Source organism: Vulpes lagopus, chromosome 6 (genome assembly GCF_018345385.1).
Source record: "Vulpes lagopus strain Blue_001 chromosome 6, ASM1834538v1, whole genome shotgun sequence".
Classification (NCBI taxonomy): Eukaryota; Metazoa; Chordata; class Mammalia; order Carnivora; family Canidae; genus Vulpes; species Vulpes lagopus.
The window spans coordinates 628,447-644,779 of record NC_054829.1 but is presented as its reverse complement, the minus strand read 5'-3'; the positions used below and the strand labels follow the sequence as shown (position 1 = coordinate 644,779).

At 65.0% G+C, this 16,333-nt stretch overlaps 1 protein-coding gene across 1 annotated transcript; it reads left to right on the top strand.

Annotated features, from left to right (window-relative positions):
- The first annotated feature begins 260 nt into the window (after positions 1-260).
- TEX22 (testis expressed 22) lies at positions 261-15,036 on the top strand. The gene is made up of 3 exons (XM_041760200.1): positions 261-1,109; positions 12,386-12,514; positions 12,768-15,036. Exons 1-3 carry the CDS (start codon positions 264-266, stop codon positions 12,945-12,947), a joined length of 1,155 nt encoding a protein of 384 aa, XP_041616134.1. The 5' UTR covers positions 261-263; the 3' UTR covers positions 12,948-15,036.
- The last annotated feature ends 1,297 nt before the right edge of the window (positions 15,037-16,333 follow it).

The following is a 16,333-nucleotide window of genomic DNA, read 5'->3' as shown; positions in this document are numbered from 1 at the left end:
GCGCCGTCCAAGCCCCAGGCGGGAGGACTGGGCTCCCGTCGGCCGCCCGTGTCCGGGGCAGGCTCCCCGCCGGGGCCGGGGCCGGGGCCGGGGCCGGGGTCGGGGCGGCTCGGGGGCACCCGCGGCCCGGGCTCCGGGGCGGTGCTGCGCGCCCTCCCCCCGCGGGACGCCCCGGCCCCGCTCCCGCGTCCTGCAGTCTCCGGGACGCGCGTGTCGTCGGGGCTTCGGCCTGGGGGCGGAGAAGGGGGGGTCGGCGGGGTCTGATGTCACGTGTGGCCACGCGGACCTGCTCAAGGTGCTGGCGCGACGCTAATAAACGGGGCCGCGCCCAGGCCCGCCGCCCGCCGCCGTGTCGTTCCTCCGGGCGCCCGCCCCGCGCCCCCGCGGCCTCCCGGGGACAGCGTCGGGGCTGGGGGGCAGCTGGGCGGGGGGAGGGCGGGGGCGCGGCGGGGGGGCGGCGGGAGGCGAAGGAGAGCGCGGAGCCCGCACCCCGGGAGACGGGAGCCGGAGCGGCGAGGCCCCGCGAGGGCAGCCCCGAGGGCGGCGCCGGCTCACAATCCCCGCGGGCCTGGGGCGCAGGCCACGCCCCGGGCGGCGGGAGGGGGAGGGGCCGCGCGCGGCGCAGGCGCAGAGCGGGCCGGAAGCGGAAGCGGCGGGGCGGGGCGGGCCGTGGCGGAACTTCCGCCGGGCTGGGGCCCGCCCCCTGGGGCTCCCGAAGCGCTGTGGGCCCCGCCCCGCCCCGCCCCGCGGCCCCCGGGCTGCCCCCGCCCGCCTTCCGCCCCGTCCCCGGATCCCTGCGAGCGGACCCCGAGGGCCGGGGGGCGGCGGCGAGGCCCGTGGGGCGTGGTCCGCGCGGCGCGGCTGAGGTCACAGGGGCGGGGGGCGCCCGGGGCCTGGAGCCGGGGCGGGGGCGGGGGGGGAGGGGCGCCGGCTGCCGGCGGGTCCCGCTGCCCCGGGCCCGGGAGGACATGGGCGGCCGAGAGCCGTGGCCGGACGCGCCCCCGGGGGAGGAGCCGGCGCCGCGGCGGGAGCCCGGGCAGCGCCGCCGTCGGAGCCCCGCGGGGTCCCGGGCCCGGAGCGCAGGGCGGCGGCCGCAGACGCAGGACTGGGTAAGCCGGGGCGGGGCGGGAGGCCTCAGGCTGGGCGGCCCCGGAGCATCCCTCCGCCCCGTGCCGGCGCCTCCCAGGGGCCGCCTCGGTCTCCCCTGCGCCTGCGCCGCGGCGGGCGGGGCGGGGCGGGGCGGGGGGAGCCCGTGCGGGGCGGGGGGAGCTCGCCCTCGGCCACGTCCCGGACCCGCGGCGGAGCTGTCGCGGCCACCCCCGGGGCTGCGCTCGCCCCCCCCCCCGGCCACGGGCCCCCGGAGCGAGGGCGCGGACAGCCCCGGGGGTGCCTCGGGAGGCGGGAGCCCAGGACTCGGGTGGCGCCCGCGGGGAAGGCCCGGAGCCAGGGCGGGGAAGGCCGGAGCAGGCCGGCCTCGGGCGCTCAGACACGCGCGTGTGGGGCTGCGCGGGGCGGCGCGGACCCGCTGCCGGGGAGGGGGGCAGGTGCCCGCTGCCCACGGAGGGCCCCGGGCCGGCGAGCCCCAGCCCAGCTTCCGGGGCGGCGGGCGGGGAGGGGTTTGGGGGGCCCCGACTCCCTGCCGTGCTCGCCCGCGCCTGCCCCTGCTCCCGGGGGCCTGGAGGGGCTCCCCGGCCCGCCCCCGTCTGTCTGGCCTGCTGTCCCTCCTCTGCTCCTTGGGGCGCATGTCCCACAGCCGCCCCGTCGGGCATCGCCCCCCAGGGACCCTCCAGCCTGCCCGAGTGACCCCCACCGCCCGTCACCGAGCCCCATCCCGCGCCCGCTCGAGCTGCGTCCACGAGCAGCCTTCACTTGGGCCGTCACCCCTAGTGGGGACAGGTGCTCACCCAAGGGCAGCGACCTCAGGCCGAGGCCAGGGTGTAAGGAGACCTCCCCCAGGAGCATCTGCAGACACGCAGCCCCCGGCCAGCGGCTGGGCAAGCATGTGCGCGTCTCCTTCTGGGCCTCTCACCGCCATGACCACGGAAGGTTCTGGAGAAGGCAAGAACCCACGGAGCGGAGGGTGGAGGGTTGGCCGTCGGTTCTACCGGGTGACTTCAGTGGGCAGAGCCGGGCCCTCTCAGCTGCGTGTGGGAGGCAGCAGGAGCCGGTTGCCGCTCGAGGCCCTGAGCCGCTGGAGCCCCTGAGCCCCCGAGCCCCGAGCCCCAAGCCACGCGTGTTGCCAGTGGTCTTGGTGCCCCGCTGCACGCTAGCCTACAGCTAAGGGTGCCACACGCACCTTTGAAGAAAAGCTCTATCATGAAGGAGAGCAAAACAGCGAGGGAAACAAAAGGAATCAGAGCCACAGCAGTCCCAGGCAGAACAAGGCGGAGCTGCGGGTGTCACCATCCTCACGGGACCTCTGCCATCTTGGAAGAATTGTCCCAAGCAGCTAAACAACAGGGATGTGCACAGGGTGACAGCAGCACCACCGGTGACGTGCGATTGCTCCTGCTCCGCGCAGGAGAAAGCTCTAGGAGGCATCCACAGCGGAGGGTTTTGGTGAAGACGCTGCACACAACTGCGTGCAAAGCAGTGGCCTGCGTGACTGTAAACAGACTCCAGGAGAGAAACGAGAAAGACCAGCTTGGAAACGGGAGTAAGCTTGTCAGGAAACAAGCAACCTACTTGACAGAAGCTTTGACAATATGACTTGAGGACAGGAAGAGACACCAGCCCAGAGGGTCCTCCTCAAGCGTTTCACGATTCAGTGCCATCAACGATAAAAATGCTAAATATTCAGTAAGCTTTAAAAGATGGTAAATGTTTTTCTCTGTCAGTGAGGCGAACTGGCAAAACAAAAACATAGGTACAGTCCTGAGAGGTGTGAATTCATGGCACAGAGCTCCAGTGAGCAAAGCGACGGAGCCCTGGCGTGTGATGCGTGGATATCGGGACTGAAGAGCCAGTCCGGAAGTTGACCCAGACAGACACCGGGTGTAGGATGCAGCTGGCATCTCAGACCAGTGGGGAAGGTGGAGTTTCTGGTAAACCGTGCTGGGCGGCGGTGTAGCTGTCTGGAAGCCGAGCGGCTCATTGAACACCAGGACGAACTCCAGATGCCTGGGGCAGCCTTTGTGACCTAGCCTCAGTCCAGAAGCCATGAAAGAAGAGACGGTTACGTGCAACCACGTGTGGAAAACCAACAAAACTTTTAGGGAGGCAAAATACACACCACTCGCAGGGTTAGAGAGAGCTGACCAGGCACCAAGACGCTCCGGGCGGGTGGGGGCGCCGTCCGTCTGCGCTTGCTGGGAACACTGGGTTTGCACGTGCAAAAGGATGAAGTTGAACTCCTAGTGCCACATATATAAGTTAACTCAAAGTGGATCAAAGACCAAACGGGCAGCCCGGGTGGCCCAGCAGTTTAGCGCCGTCTTCGGCCCAGGGCATGATCCTGGAGACCCGGGATCGAGTCCCACGTCGGGCTCCCTGCATGGAGCCTGCTTCTCCCTCTTCCTGCGTCTCTGCCTCTCTCTCTCTCGACCTGTGTCATGAATGAATAAATAAATTAAAAAAAAGAAGACTGCAAAATTCCTGCAAGAAAACCCATGGAAAGCTTCATGTCACTGGACTCGCAGTGATTTCGTGGGTGATACCCAACAGCCCCAGCGACAAAAGTAGAAATAGGTAAATTAGGGTTCGCCAAGTCCACAGAGTGAAAAGCCAACCCGCGGACTGACAGACAACGTTTGCACGTCATGTACCTGGTAAGGGATTACCCCCGTTGGGGTAGCCACTGACAAAAAAAAAGAAAAAAAGGACTGGCGGGGATGTGGAGAGATCAGAACCCGTGCAGCGCTGGCGGCCGTGCAACGTGGGGCAGTGATTGTGGGGAACGGCACGGAGTTGCGGAAAACACTACCCTGTGGAATCACCGGGCGGTCGGCGATTCCACGTCTGGGCGCGTGCGAGCTCTCCTCTCGTGCAGGGGCTCAAGCAGGTGGGCGCACGCCCGTGTGAGCAGCAGCGTTGTGCGCAGCGCCCGCAGGGCAAGCAGCCGGGGCCCCGCGAGGGATGAGTGTGGTGTGTGCCCCGCCAGAGCCGGGCTTAGGCCGAGAAAAGGAAGTTCCGACAGGTTACGACTGGATGGACCTTCGGTGTGTGATGCTCAGTGAGGTCAGCGGGTCGCAGAAGGGCGCACACTGTAAGGCGCCCCACGCGAGGTCCCCAGGGTGCTCAGACTCCCGTGGGCAGAACGTACAACGGGGGCAGGGGCTGAGGAGGGGGTGGGGACTTGGGGTTTAACGAGGACAGCGTTTCCATTTGGGAAGACGAGGACAATCTGGAGACGGACGGTGCCGGCAGCTGCCCAGTGTGCTTAACGGCACTGAACCGTACGCCTTAAGATGGTGAGATTTATGTGCAATTTGGCGCATGTGAAAGTGTAAAAAAGAGAGGAGAAGAGAAGGGGAGACCTCACTTGGGGACATTCCTGTGGGGAACAGGGCGGAGCTGCTGCCTGCCCCAGAAGGTGCTGTCGGGTCGCGACGGATCAGCTGGGGACACAGCTCCGGGATGTCCGTACGGAGCAGGCGCGCGTGAACGCCAAGCACAGGGCACAGAGGGGGACACGTGCCTCCTACAAGTTCTGGAAGCTCGGGAGGGAGACAGCCAAGCGGCTGCAGGTCCCGGAGCCCCAGCAGCGGACCCGCCGGGCTCGGGCCAGTCTGAACTGGACCCCCTGGGCTCGCAGGCCAGCCGGTCGCACTGACAACGGAGGGCACCGTGAGCTGTCCCCAGCCAGCCTCTCCCTGCCTTGACACCCAGCACCTGACAGGCACCAGCGATGGGGGCAGAGAGCCGCGGGGGGTCGTGCGGGGACACACCGGCGAAGCCACGGTCGTCGGGGAGCTCAGCTGGCCATGCAGAGTTTGGTGCCCGCGGTGTCCGTGACATGAAGCTTGGCCGGCGCCCCCGGCGGTGGCTGCTGGTGGCAGGGCAGCGACAGCGTGACCCCTGCTGGAGCACCTGGACCCGCTGGGAAGTGTGCGCGTGAGAAGCAAGTGCAGGACCGCCGCACACCCTGTGGAACCGCTCACCCCCGCGGAGCCGGAAGGCTGGGGGCCCTCCTGCCACTGGCGGCCCCGCGGCACGGGCTGCAGGGACACCCCCGGACGCGGAGCCTGGAGGCCCGGGGCCGCGGCGACGATGCAGATACCTGAGGCGCAAAGTCCCCGTGATGCCATGTGAACCAGACGCCCGATCCCGGAGCGTTTACGTGCTTTTCTCAGAAGAAAACAACCAAGTGACAAAGTGAAGAAGAAAAATAGCGGGTTTGAGGAGCACAGTTAACACGTCTGACTTACGGGCCCCGAACGTTGAGCGCAGCGAGCGGAGAATCGCCTTTTCTTTCCATCGTGGCTCCCGAAGCCCCGGAACTTGGCAAGAGCAGGATCTGAGACGCAGACGCCCTGGGACCGAGCCCCAGAGAGGCGGGAGCAGCCCAGGAGGAAAGCGGGGGACAGCAGGGGCCGGTGGTGACGGTCGCAGCCGCCCCTCCGCTGACACCGCCTCCAGCAGGCCTGCCCCGCCCGGGAGCTGGCGCTGGAGCAACGGCTGGCACCCTGGCACCCCGCGGAACGGAGCAGGGACTCGGAGGGCGGGCGCGGGGAGCAGGAGGCCTCCGGAGCATCACCGCAAACCCCAGGAAATGGGGGAACACGTGCCTCCCCGTCACTTGGGAAGGATTCTGGTTTGTACACGGAAACGTTCAGAGAATCACGAAGAGCTGTTAACGGTCGGGGCAGGATCGCGACGCCCGGTAGGAGGGCTCGAGTCTGCAGCTGCGGAACCGCCGGAGAAATGGAAGAGAAAGGGGGGGAAGCGGGAGAAGAGACGGAAACGAGCTGTGCGGAGGCCCGCGGGGCCCGGGCAGCGGCAGCCGTGAGATGTCACGGGCTCACTAAGCGGGTGAACGGCGACCGTCTGAATCTGTATCACTAGAATTATTTTTTTTAAGAAGATTTCGTGGGGATCCCTGGGGGGCTCAGCGGTTTAGCGCCACCTTCGGCCCAGGGCACGATCCTGGGGTCCCGGGATCGAGTCCCGCGCCGGGCTCCCTGCATGGAGCCTGCCTTTCCCTCTGCCTGGGTCTCTGTCTCTCTCTGTGTGTCTCTCGTGAATAAATAAAATGTTTTAAAAAGAAATAAAGAAGATTTCATTTTATTGTAGAGAGAGAAAGAAAGAAACTGTGGGAGGGGCAGAGGGCGAGGGAGAGAGCACCCCAAGCAGGCGCCACGCCCGGCCCCGAGCCGACCGGGGCTCCGGCTCATGACCCTGAGGTCACAACAAGGGTCAGAGGGCCACTTGACTGAGCCAGCAGCCACCCCCCAAATTAACTTAAAAACCTGAAGACATGGATGACAAGGACGGAAACTTCTCCTCAGTGGTCCCAGAAGCCCGCAAGTGAAGAACTTGGGGCGGGCACTGCCCAGCGATGAGGACCCGAGTCCTCCAGTTCGCCCTGACAGCGGTGCCGGGACAGGAGGAGGGGGAAGCGCTGTGCCAGGCCAAGTGTGGCACAGACTGCGGGTTCCCGAGGGCGTGAGCAGTGCGTACGGCTAGACTGTCCCCGGGACCCCGGAGGGCAGGGACTCCAGCCCTCCTCAGCTCCGCTCCCAGGGTCGGCGGCGGTGCCTGGCACGTCGGGGGCGCGGTGAAGATACGGGGGTGAGGAAGTGCGTGTATGTGAGAAAAACCGTACCCCAAGGACAAAGGAATTTAGAAATCCAAAAAATATATAAAAAATTAAAAAGAAATCCATTTAATAAAATTCTCTGTGTTAACAAAGGAGGAAGACCACGTGATTATCTCCACAGATATTGAAAAATACCGTTAATAAATTCTGGTGTCCTTCCTTAAACACAAAAGCCTATGGATTATTTTTCTTTTTTTTTTTTTACTTGAAGCAGAATTAACCCAGTGGAAACCCGTTGATTCTGAGTAAGGCGGGGAGTGATGGGCGTTTCTGTGACCCGGTCAAGGGAGGACCCAGAGCCACACCGGGCCTCCGGGCCTCCGCGGGAGCTGCTGGCAGGTCACATGTCGCCATGACGATGAGCACCGGACACCGAGGCCCTGCGGTCGTCGGGGAGGATGAAATGAGCTATAAATACCTGCAAAGAAGGCCTGAAACGGTCACTATTTGCAGCTAACCCATTGTCTGCCTGGAAACCCCACGCGGGCCAGGTGAGGAAGAGGACCGCTGGTCCAGAGGAAGGCTGCGGCTGATGACCTCCCTTTAACACTAATAGTCGGGGGGCGCCCGGGCAGCTCAGCGATTGAGCACCTGCCTTCTGCTCAGGGTGTGACCCTGGGTCCTGGGATCGAGTCCTGCGTCGAGCCTGCTTCTCCCTCTGCCCGCGTCTCTGCCTCTCTCTGTGTCTCTCCTGAATGAATAAATAAAATCTTTAAAATGAAATAAAACACTGCCTCTCTCTCTCTGAATAAAAACAAAACAAAAAACAAAAAAACAAAAAATAAATAAAATGAAATAAAACAAAACTAAATAGTTTCTCCATACACTGGAAACCAATCGGAAAACGTAGTGGGAGGAAAGGGTCTGGTTTCCTTTATTTTTATTTATTCTTTCCTTTTTGGGATCTATTCCCTTTGACACCGGAAACTGCAAAGTCCTTAAGAATGAGTGTCCCTGTGAAGAGCACTGTGACATGCGACCGGGGACCACAGACGACACCTAATGGAAAGCTACACCATCTTTCTTTTTTTTTTTTTTAAGTTTATTTATTTGAGAGAGAGAGAGAGCACGCACGGGCGGGAGGGGAGAGGGAGGAGGAGCAGACTCCCCGCGGAGCAGGGAGCCCACGTGGGGCTCGATCCCAGGGCCCTGGGTCACAACCTGAGCCGAAGGCAGACGCTTCACCTTCTGAGCCCCCCGGCGCCCGAAGCTATATCATATTTGATGGGAAGATTTAATGTTTTAAACCGGCCAGATTTCCCCCCAAAGTATCTTAATCAGTGCAACACCAATTTATTTTAAATTTTTCATTAACGTTGAAAATTTTATCCTAAATGTACGTAACGTCTCCGCTGGCATATCTGTCGCCACGTGACACATGTCCCCGAGACTTAGCAGCTTAAAACAATGATAAATATGCTTGTCCCGGCGTCTGTAGGTCAGGAATGTGGGAGCTGCTTAGCTGCGTGGCTGTGGCTCAGGGTCTGCGGGGTTACAGTCCCGACGTCAGAGCCGCAGTCCTCGGCGAGGCCAACGGGGCCGGAGAACCCGCGTTCCCTGCGGCGCACTCGCATGGCTGGCATGTCGGTGCCGGGCGTGGGCAGGGGCCTCGCTCCCCCCGCGGGGCTGGGAGTCCTCCGGTCCTGCCGCTGACTTCCCCCCGAGCCAGCGCTCGGGGACGCGGCAGGAGGGGGCCGCAGTGTCCGAGGACAGCCTTGGACTCCCTCCCACTCCCTCATTCCCGCACCTCCCCGTTAGTTCCGAGGGTCAGCGCTTGTGACGTGGGAGGGGAGGGCACCAGGAGGCACGAGTCCCTGGATGTCCCCGCAGCCGCAGGCCCGGCAGGCCCAGAGCCGGAGCAGCGGGAGGAACGTGTCCCCAGAACCATCCCAGCGACGCTGCAGGACAGCAGAGGCCAAGAGGGAAGACCGAGGCCTGAGAGGAGCGGCAGAGAGCCTGACTACGACAGGACCCCCATGCGGCGGCACAACCGTCCCCCTGGACTTCCACACCCAGCAAAAACAATCTTTTAAGGAGACGGAAATATAGGGGCGCCCGGTGGGGTGGCTCCTCCGTCTGTGAGGCCTCGGCCTCGGGCTCGGGGCATGATCCCGGGGTCCTGGGATGGAGCCTGCATCTCCCTCTCCCTCTGCCCCCCTGCCCCCCTGCCGCTCGTGCTCGGCCTCTCAAATAAATAAATAATCTTCCAAAAGAAGAGGGAAAAGTCAAGAAAACGATGCACCACAACAAAACAGAACGAAGCTTTGCCCCAGCAGGACCTCCCCCTCGTCGTGAAGACGGAGCTCACCCCGGAAGGTGCTCGCAGACAGGAGGGGCCACAGCAGGAAGAGTGTGGGCAAATGGAAACGAATGCACGTGGACCAACACGCACACCCACGGGGGCGCGAGTGTCGGGACGGGCTCTGGACGCGGAGCTAAGTGTTCACCATCCCCTCCGGTGGCACGAAGGCCGTGGCACAGTTGTTAACAGACTTTGGTGAGTCGTTGGCACACGCGGTGATTACGCCAGGAGACCGGGGAGAGAGAGGCACCTTGAACAAGCGGAGGGGAAGAGAGGACGGGTCCAAGAAAGAGGCGTGGACCCAGCAAGACGGAGCCCAAGATCCCGCAGCAGGCGTGACCCCGATGGCAGTCGCGTCAGCAGATGCACAGACCCGGCGCCCCGCTTACGACGCAGCCCCCGGCAGCGCGGGTTCAAACCCACCCAGTCCGTCGATACGCACGTGTGCATGGGGCGAACATGGGACTGGCCCAACGCGTGGGACGGAGACCTCCCTCGAACAGCCTCCCCGCCGTTCCTGCCACGCTTTGGGTCTGGAGTTGGAGTGCGTGGGTGCCCCTCCACGCTGCAGCAGGCGACCCGGTGGACGTGCGCGTGGGTGCAGGAAGCCAGCGGCACGACGTGTGTGTACTGTGGCTTCCTTTATCCAGGGTTCAAAAGCAGGCCTGTGTGCCTGCATCGTAAGGAAGTTGTTTGAAGGAATAAAGATTTTTTTGGAAAATTTACTTGGAGATTTTCCTTACTATGAAAGGATCTTGGTTTGGTTGTTTTAAAGATTTTATTTATTTATTCATGAGACCCAGAGAGAGGGGCAGAGACACAGGCAGAGGGAGAAGCAGGCTCCACGCAGGGAGCCCAACTAAGGACTCGATCCCAGGACCCCAGGATCACGCCCTGGGCTGAAGGCAGACACCCAGCCGCTCAGCCACCCAGGCGTCCCTGATTTTCCAGTTTTCTCTGAATTGTTACCCGTTCACCGTATCCTCGTCGTCGGTGCTTCTCCAGTCCTCGCACGGTCAGGGAGCATTCACTGTAACGATGCTCTAGCGATTTCCTTGATGCACAACCACGCGCTTTGCGCTCTGCTCAGGGGCCTGGGGCCAGCAGGATCTGCGTGTCCTCTGCAGAGGTCCCCCCGGGGACGCCGCACCCACGGCGGGCGGGGAGACCTGAGAGGCGGGCGTGGGGCACACGGGCCTGCTAGAGCGGGTGCTCTGGGAGCCCGCTGCTGACGGGGAACCCCGACGGAGGGACCGCCAGCACCCAGCCTTCCACGCTGACGCCACCGCGCGTCTCCAGAGCTCCGGCTTGCGGCCCCACTGGCCCTTCCCGAACCGCCCTCTTCCCGGTCAGGGGCGCATGTGCCTAGGACACGGGGATCGGGTTCCGGCACCGGCTCTTGGTCGGTGCTGAAGAGTGGGCGCGGGGGGGCGGGGCAGCCCGGGTGGCTCAGCAGTTTAGCGCGGGCTTCGGCTCAGGGCGTGACCCCAGGGTCCCGGGATCGAGTCCCGCGTTGGGCTCCTTGCATGGAGCCTGCCTCTCCCTCTCTCTCTCATTAATGAATAGATAAAATTTAAAAAAAAAAAAGAGTTGCACGGTGCTGCCGTGCCAGCGCTCAGATGCTCGCTGCAGGCGCGGGCGGGGGGCAGGTTGCTGGTGGCTCTGCGCTGGGCGCCCCACCCTCGGGGGTCGGGGCTGGTCGCTTCCCCCAGAAAGGACCCCTTCCCCCTGGGAGGAGGGGGAGCGCAGCCAGCCCCACGGCTCTTGTGCAGAGTGGCAGAGTGAGCAGAGGGGCTGGGGACTTCTCTGTGGGGGGCGGGGGGCTTACGCCACAGAAACGTGCTGCTCGGAGTCGAGGCTGGAAGCTCCAAATCCGAGTGTCACGGGGCCGCTTCCTTTTCCAGGCCGCGTGGCCAGGATGTGTCCCCTTCCTCCCTGGCTTGTAGACGGCCCCGTTCCCTCCGTGCCCCTCACACCCCGTCCTTCTGTGTGCGTCTCTGGTCCTGCTGTTGCTCGTTACCTTCACACGGATGGTCCAGCAGCGTTAAGGAGACTCACGTCTTTTTTTTTTTTTTTAAGATTTTATTTATTTATTCCCGAGAGACACACAGAGAGGCTCCCTGCAGGGAGCCCGATGAGGGACTCGATCCCAGGACCCTGGAATCTCACCCTGAGCCCAAGACGCTGAGCCCCCCAGATGCCCCGATACGTCTTTGGGCGATGGATCTCCGGAACTTTTATGTTTTGCAAAATTGACGCCGTCGTCATTTAACGCTCACCCGCCCAGCCCGTGGCCCGTCGGCTTCCTGTCCCCGTGAACCTGACTCTCCCAGGGACCTCCTGTGAGTGGAAGCACCCATGGCCTGTCCTTTGGTGATGGGCTTATGTCACTTGGCACCGTGTCCTCAAGGTCCATCGGTGTTTGTTCCTTCTTAGGGCTGAATAATATTCCACGGAGGGGATCCTCCCACTGGGCTTATGTAGCCGCCCAGCGATGGACGGTCGGGTGTTTCCGCCTCTCGAGTGTGTTGCGAGTCACGCTGCCATGACCCGGGCGTGCGGCATCTCTTTGAGACCTGCTTTCAGTTCCCTGCGTAAAGCCCCAGAAGCGGGACTGCTAGCCCGGCGGGACTTCTATTTTTAATTTCTGGAGGAATTTGCGGAGGTTAATCTGCGTTTGTCTTCACTGTGTATTTTGGACACGCCTCCCGGGGACAGTGACCGGCTGCCGTACCCCCAGGCGGTAGCAGGGGGCCTGGGCGCGCTCTGAGGGTCTTTCCCATGCAGCCCCCTGGGAGGTTCCATCTGGGGGCCGGGAGCCCGCGGGAGCTGGTGGGACGGCGGCTGCTTCCGGCCTCTCCCACGGTGGCCTCCCTGCAGCCTCCTGCCCGTGCTGGCCACCCTCCCCCACGGGCCCCTTGCCACCTCTTCATGTCCTCCCGGTTCCTGCGGCTTCTTTCCCTTTCACGCCTCCTTATGTCCGTAAGGAGCCCTGGGGGGCGTTGGCCCACCTCTGGGTCTCCGCCTTCTGAGGCTCTCGCAGGCCACCTCCTGACCCCGACCCCGGGTGGGAAGGGCAGGGCCACCGCGGCCAGGACTCCCCCGTCAAGGGCCCACTCGGCACAGGAAAGTGGGCAGGTGGTGCAGCCGCAGCATCCGGCACAGAGCCGTGCAAAGGCCTGGGGGCGAGCTGGATCTGGGGAGGAGCGAGTGGAGGGCGCCTCGGAAAGCCCCCGCGCCTCCCCTTGCGTGCAGGGCGCAGTGGGTCGGTGGGCGCAGGAGGCAGGCGCGCAGGTGGCCACGGCCAAGACTCCCTGTCCCCGCAGGTGTGCGAGCCTCCGGAGAGCAAGCGCCCGACCCGCCACTGGAGCCTCAGCATCGAGGAGCGCAGGCAGCTGGCCGTGCAGGGCGGCTGGGAGGAGCCCGGCACCGCGGGGACCCCCACCCACAGACGGGTGTGTGTGTGGGGGGATGGGGCGGCCGGGGGGAGGGGTGGGCACTGTGGGGACCCCCACCCACTGCAGGGGGGTGGTGGCAGGGGCGGGGGGGGGGGGGATGAGGGCCAGGGGAGGGGCTGCGGAGAGGCCGGCCCCTCCCCTGCAGGGTGTGCCTGGGGCGGGGGGGGGGGGGGGGGGCAGCCTCAGGCAGAGACCCCCCCTTCCCAGCGCCCGCCCCCCCTCCCGGCCCTGACCCCGCGGTCGCCCTCAGGACATCAGGCAGCTCGTGGCCCGGCTGGTGTCCGAGGACGTGGACAGGGACGTGCTCCTCCCCCACCCGCTGAGGTCCTCCGAGGCCGCCCTCGCCTTCCACGCCTTCCTGGCCCGGAGCGCGCCTTTCTGGCAGAGGGTGACCTGGGCCGCGCAGGTCTCGAGGTCCCCGCCCTCCTAAGAGCCACTCAGCCTGTGTCTGGCTTCCAGCGCTTTCCTGGGGGTCCTGGGGTCGGCGGCTGAGGCCTCCTGACCTCCCGCGGGGCCTGGGAGCCCAGGGACGAGGAAACAGGTCCCAGGTCCGGGGGGAGCTGCGCCTTCCTCACCAGCCCCGGGCCCTGGAGGGCACCTTGGGGAGGGGGCCCTGGCCCAGCCCAGCCTCCGGGAGGCCGTGGGCGCTGGGGGCGCGGGGAGGCCCTAGGGGCGCTGGGGGGCAGGGCGGCGGGGCCTTCCAGGATCGCCCTCTGCTGCCTAGAGAGGCCGCGGCACCTTCCTGGGCTCCAGCGGGTGCCCCACCCGAGGGCTGGAGGGGGGCAGGGTGGAGTGTGGGCTCCAGGACCTGCTGGGCACCCAGGTCCACCCAGCGTGCGGGCCCAGGTCTCCTGGTGGGCCCTGCCTGCGGGAGGCCCCGAGGGCACATGTAGTCCTGGGGTGGCAGGGCAGGGAGGGGGGCTGTGAGGGGCTGGCCCGGGCCCCCCGCGGTGTCCGCCTTTGAGGTTGAGGGTAGGCGGAAGGTTCTGAGGCGGGTCACGGGGCAGGGCTGCATCGGGGGAGATCACGGTGGAGAGGCCCGCAAGTGGGAAGGCGGCGGGGGGCTGACGGGGGCTGTGGGGGGGCAGCTCGGGGGACGGGACTTGGGGCAGGGCGAGGCCGTCAGCCCCAGGCCTGTGCAGCACCCGGCACCGGCGGGCTCCTGCCTCGCTCCACCCGTCCCCTCAGCAGGTGGGGCTGTGGGTGGGGCCAGGCGAGGGGAGGTGTCCTGGTGGGGGGTGAGGTTGGGGCAGGGCCTGCGGCCCTCAGGGCGCCTCCCCCTCCTCTGAGGATGTGGGGCCAGAACCTGCTGTGGGCGCTCACGGGCCAGGTGGGAGCTACAGCGTCAACAGGGCAGCGGGGACAGGTGCCTCGGAGGTCTTCGTCACCGAATGGCTTTACAGGACTGCATGGTGTCCTAGAGATCTGGGGGTCCAGTGGGCTGACCCTACCGGTCCTGGTGTCACCGGGGGCGTGTCGAGAGGCTGCAGACGGCGGGGAGTCCGGGACGCTGATGACCAGTCCTCTGCCTTTCCCGGGGTCTCGGGGTCTCTCCCGGGCTGGGAGCCGGCTGCCGGGTGGACCAGCCCCCAGCACCCACCACAGTGGGCAGAGCGGAGGGGCCTCCAGAGGTGCAGCACCCTGTGCCACTTCACGGTCACCATGGTTAGGGAGGCCGCAGGGCCGGCCCCGCGTGGGCGGGTTGGGGACAGCACAGAGCCTGTGGCCTTCTCCAGTCGAGCGTGGAGCCAGGACAGGTCGCTCACCCACCACCTGGAGACGGACCTGCTGCCCCAAGAGCTCACCACCCCAGACCTCACGTCCCCAAGCACTTTGCTGAGGCGTCCAAGACGGGTCTCACGAGGCCAAGATCAGGGTGTGGGCGGGCTCCCTCCCTCCTGGAGGCTCTTGGGGAGAGTGTGTTCCTGGCTGCTGCAGCCTCTAGAAGCGGTCGGCACCTCTTGGCGCGAGGCCCCTTCCGCGGCCTCCAAAGCCAGCACGTGGCACCCGCCTGCCTCTTCCGTGGGCCCCCGGGTGGCGCGGGCTGCTGCTAGGCCCCGCTGTGCGGACCAGCACATTTGCGGGTTTGCGCTGAAGGCATGGACATCTTTGGGGGGGGGCACCGTGCCTTGCACAGGGGCTCCTGGTGTGGAACAGGTAGAACTGGGGGTGCTGCTTCACATCCCACAGAACACAGGACTGCCCCTAACACGGAGAGTGATCGGGCCCCAAATGTGAACAGCACCCCGGCTGGGAGTCCCTGAGAGAACGGGGTCTGCCCAGCAGAGCGGGCATCGGTAGGACAAGCAGGGAGAGTCATGGGGCAGCACCTGCCTGGTGAGGACGTCTCCTGGGGCCACCCGTGACCGCGGCCACTGCGCTGCCCCCACCCTATGTGCGCTAGCAGGGGCCAGGGCAGAGGGGGAGAGAGTTCCAAGCAGACTCCCTGCTGAGCCCAGAGCCCGACCCCACAACCTGAGCTGAAATCAAGAGTCAGATGCTTAACCCCAGTGTCCACTTTTTTTTTTTTTTTTAAGATTTTATTTATTTATTTATGAGAGACGAGAGAGGCAGAGGCAGAAGCAGCTCCCTGCAGGGAGCCCGACACAGGACTCGATCCCGGGACCCCAGGATCAGGCCCTGGGCTGAAGGCGGCGCTAAACCGCTGAGCCACCGGGGCTGCCCCCAGCGTCCACTCTTAACTGCCCGTTCCCTTCCTTTCAGCCGGGTGGGGGTGTCTCTCCAAGCTCCCGGGGGGGCCTCCCCGGTGGGGATGCTGGGCCATTTGGGGGGACGGTGCCTCACAGGCAGGCTCGCCGGGGCTGGCCGCACACTGTCCCTCGAGCTCCGAGCCAGGCCGGCTGGGAGCAGGGAGCGACGCTGCTGAGACACCCCAAGTAGCAAGGGACGTGTCCTTCGTGTCCTCCCAGGGCCAGCACTGCCCCAGCTGAAAAAACCCAGCCTCGCCGGCTTTGCAGGAACGCGCTCGCTGTCCAGCAATCCAACGACGAAGTCTTAGAAATCTCGCCCCCAAGTTCACCGACATAAGGCTGTGGGCTCCGGTGAGGGTCACCCGGGTGTGTCCAGAGCCGAGGCGGGGCAGAGCGCGTGGAGACGCAGAGTGAAAGCACGGAGCTGCTCCCTGCAAATTTCCAAAAATTTAAGGGCAAACACGATCGCTGGATTAGATGAATGCGTCTTCACCCCAAGTTTCAAAGCCTCCAAGATTATTTTTAGAAATTGCAAAAATCAAGAGACGGTGTCACGTGGCTCTGGCAGCGCGCTCCCCCCAGACAGCGTTGGCTGACGTCCGGCCTCAGCCGCTGAGGAGCTGGCGCTGGGCCCCCGCCCACCCCCGCCACCGTCCCTCCCGGCGGCGCTGGCACCGCGCTCAGGCGACACCCCCGCCCCGCCCGCGTGGCCCACTCGCCACCCCCACGTGGCCGCTCAGCCTTTGTTGTGATTCCGGCCTCGCTGGAAGGTCGGCTCCTCTGCGGTTGAGGAACTTGGGTTCCTTCTGGGCTCTTCTGGGCTCCAGACGCCCGGCCGCGACCCGGGGGGCCGTCACCCCGACTTTCCTGCAAGAGGATCTCCGAAAGCTCTAGCGCTTGGCCTCTGGCACCCCGCAGAGCCACTGAGGTGGCTCGGGGCCCTCCAGTGGCAGAGCCACAGCCCCACGGGCCCCACGGGGCGCCGCACCTGTACGGGGCCGTGCTCCCTCCTTCACCAGTGTCAGCCGTGGCCCTCGCTGTGACCCTCCGTCCCCTTACTCTCGTCCTGTGCCATCACCGTAGAGGATTCCTTACCTGCGCCCTC

What these genes read in the sequence shown, in the direction of transcription:
- TEX22 (XM_041760200.1), top strand. Translation starts at nt 264, where the DNA reads ATGTCACGTGTGGCCACGCGGACCTGCTCAAGGTGCTGGCGCGACGCT. An exon ending in GGCCGCAGACGCAGGACTGG is followed by an intron (nt 1,110 to 12,385) that starts GTAAGCCGGGGC and finishes CTGTCCCCGCAG; the next exon opens with GTGTGCGAGCCTCCGGAGAG. An exon ending in GGACCCCCACCCACAGACGG is followed by an intron (nt 12,515 to 12,767) that starts GTGTGTGTGTGG and finishes GGTCGCCCTCAG; the next exon opens with GACATCAGGCAGCTCGTGGC.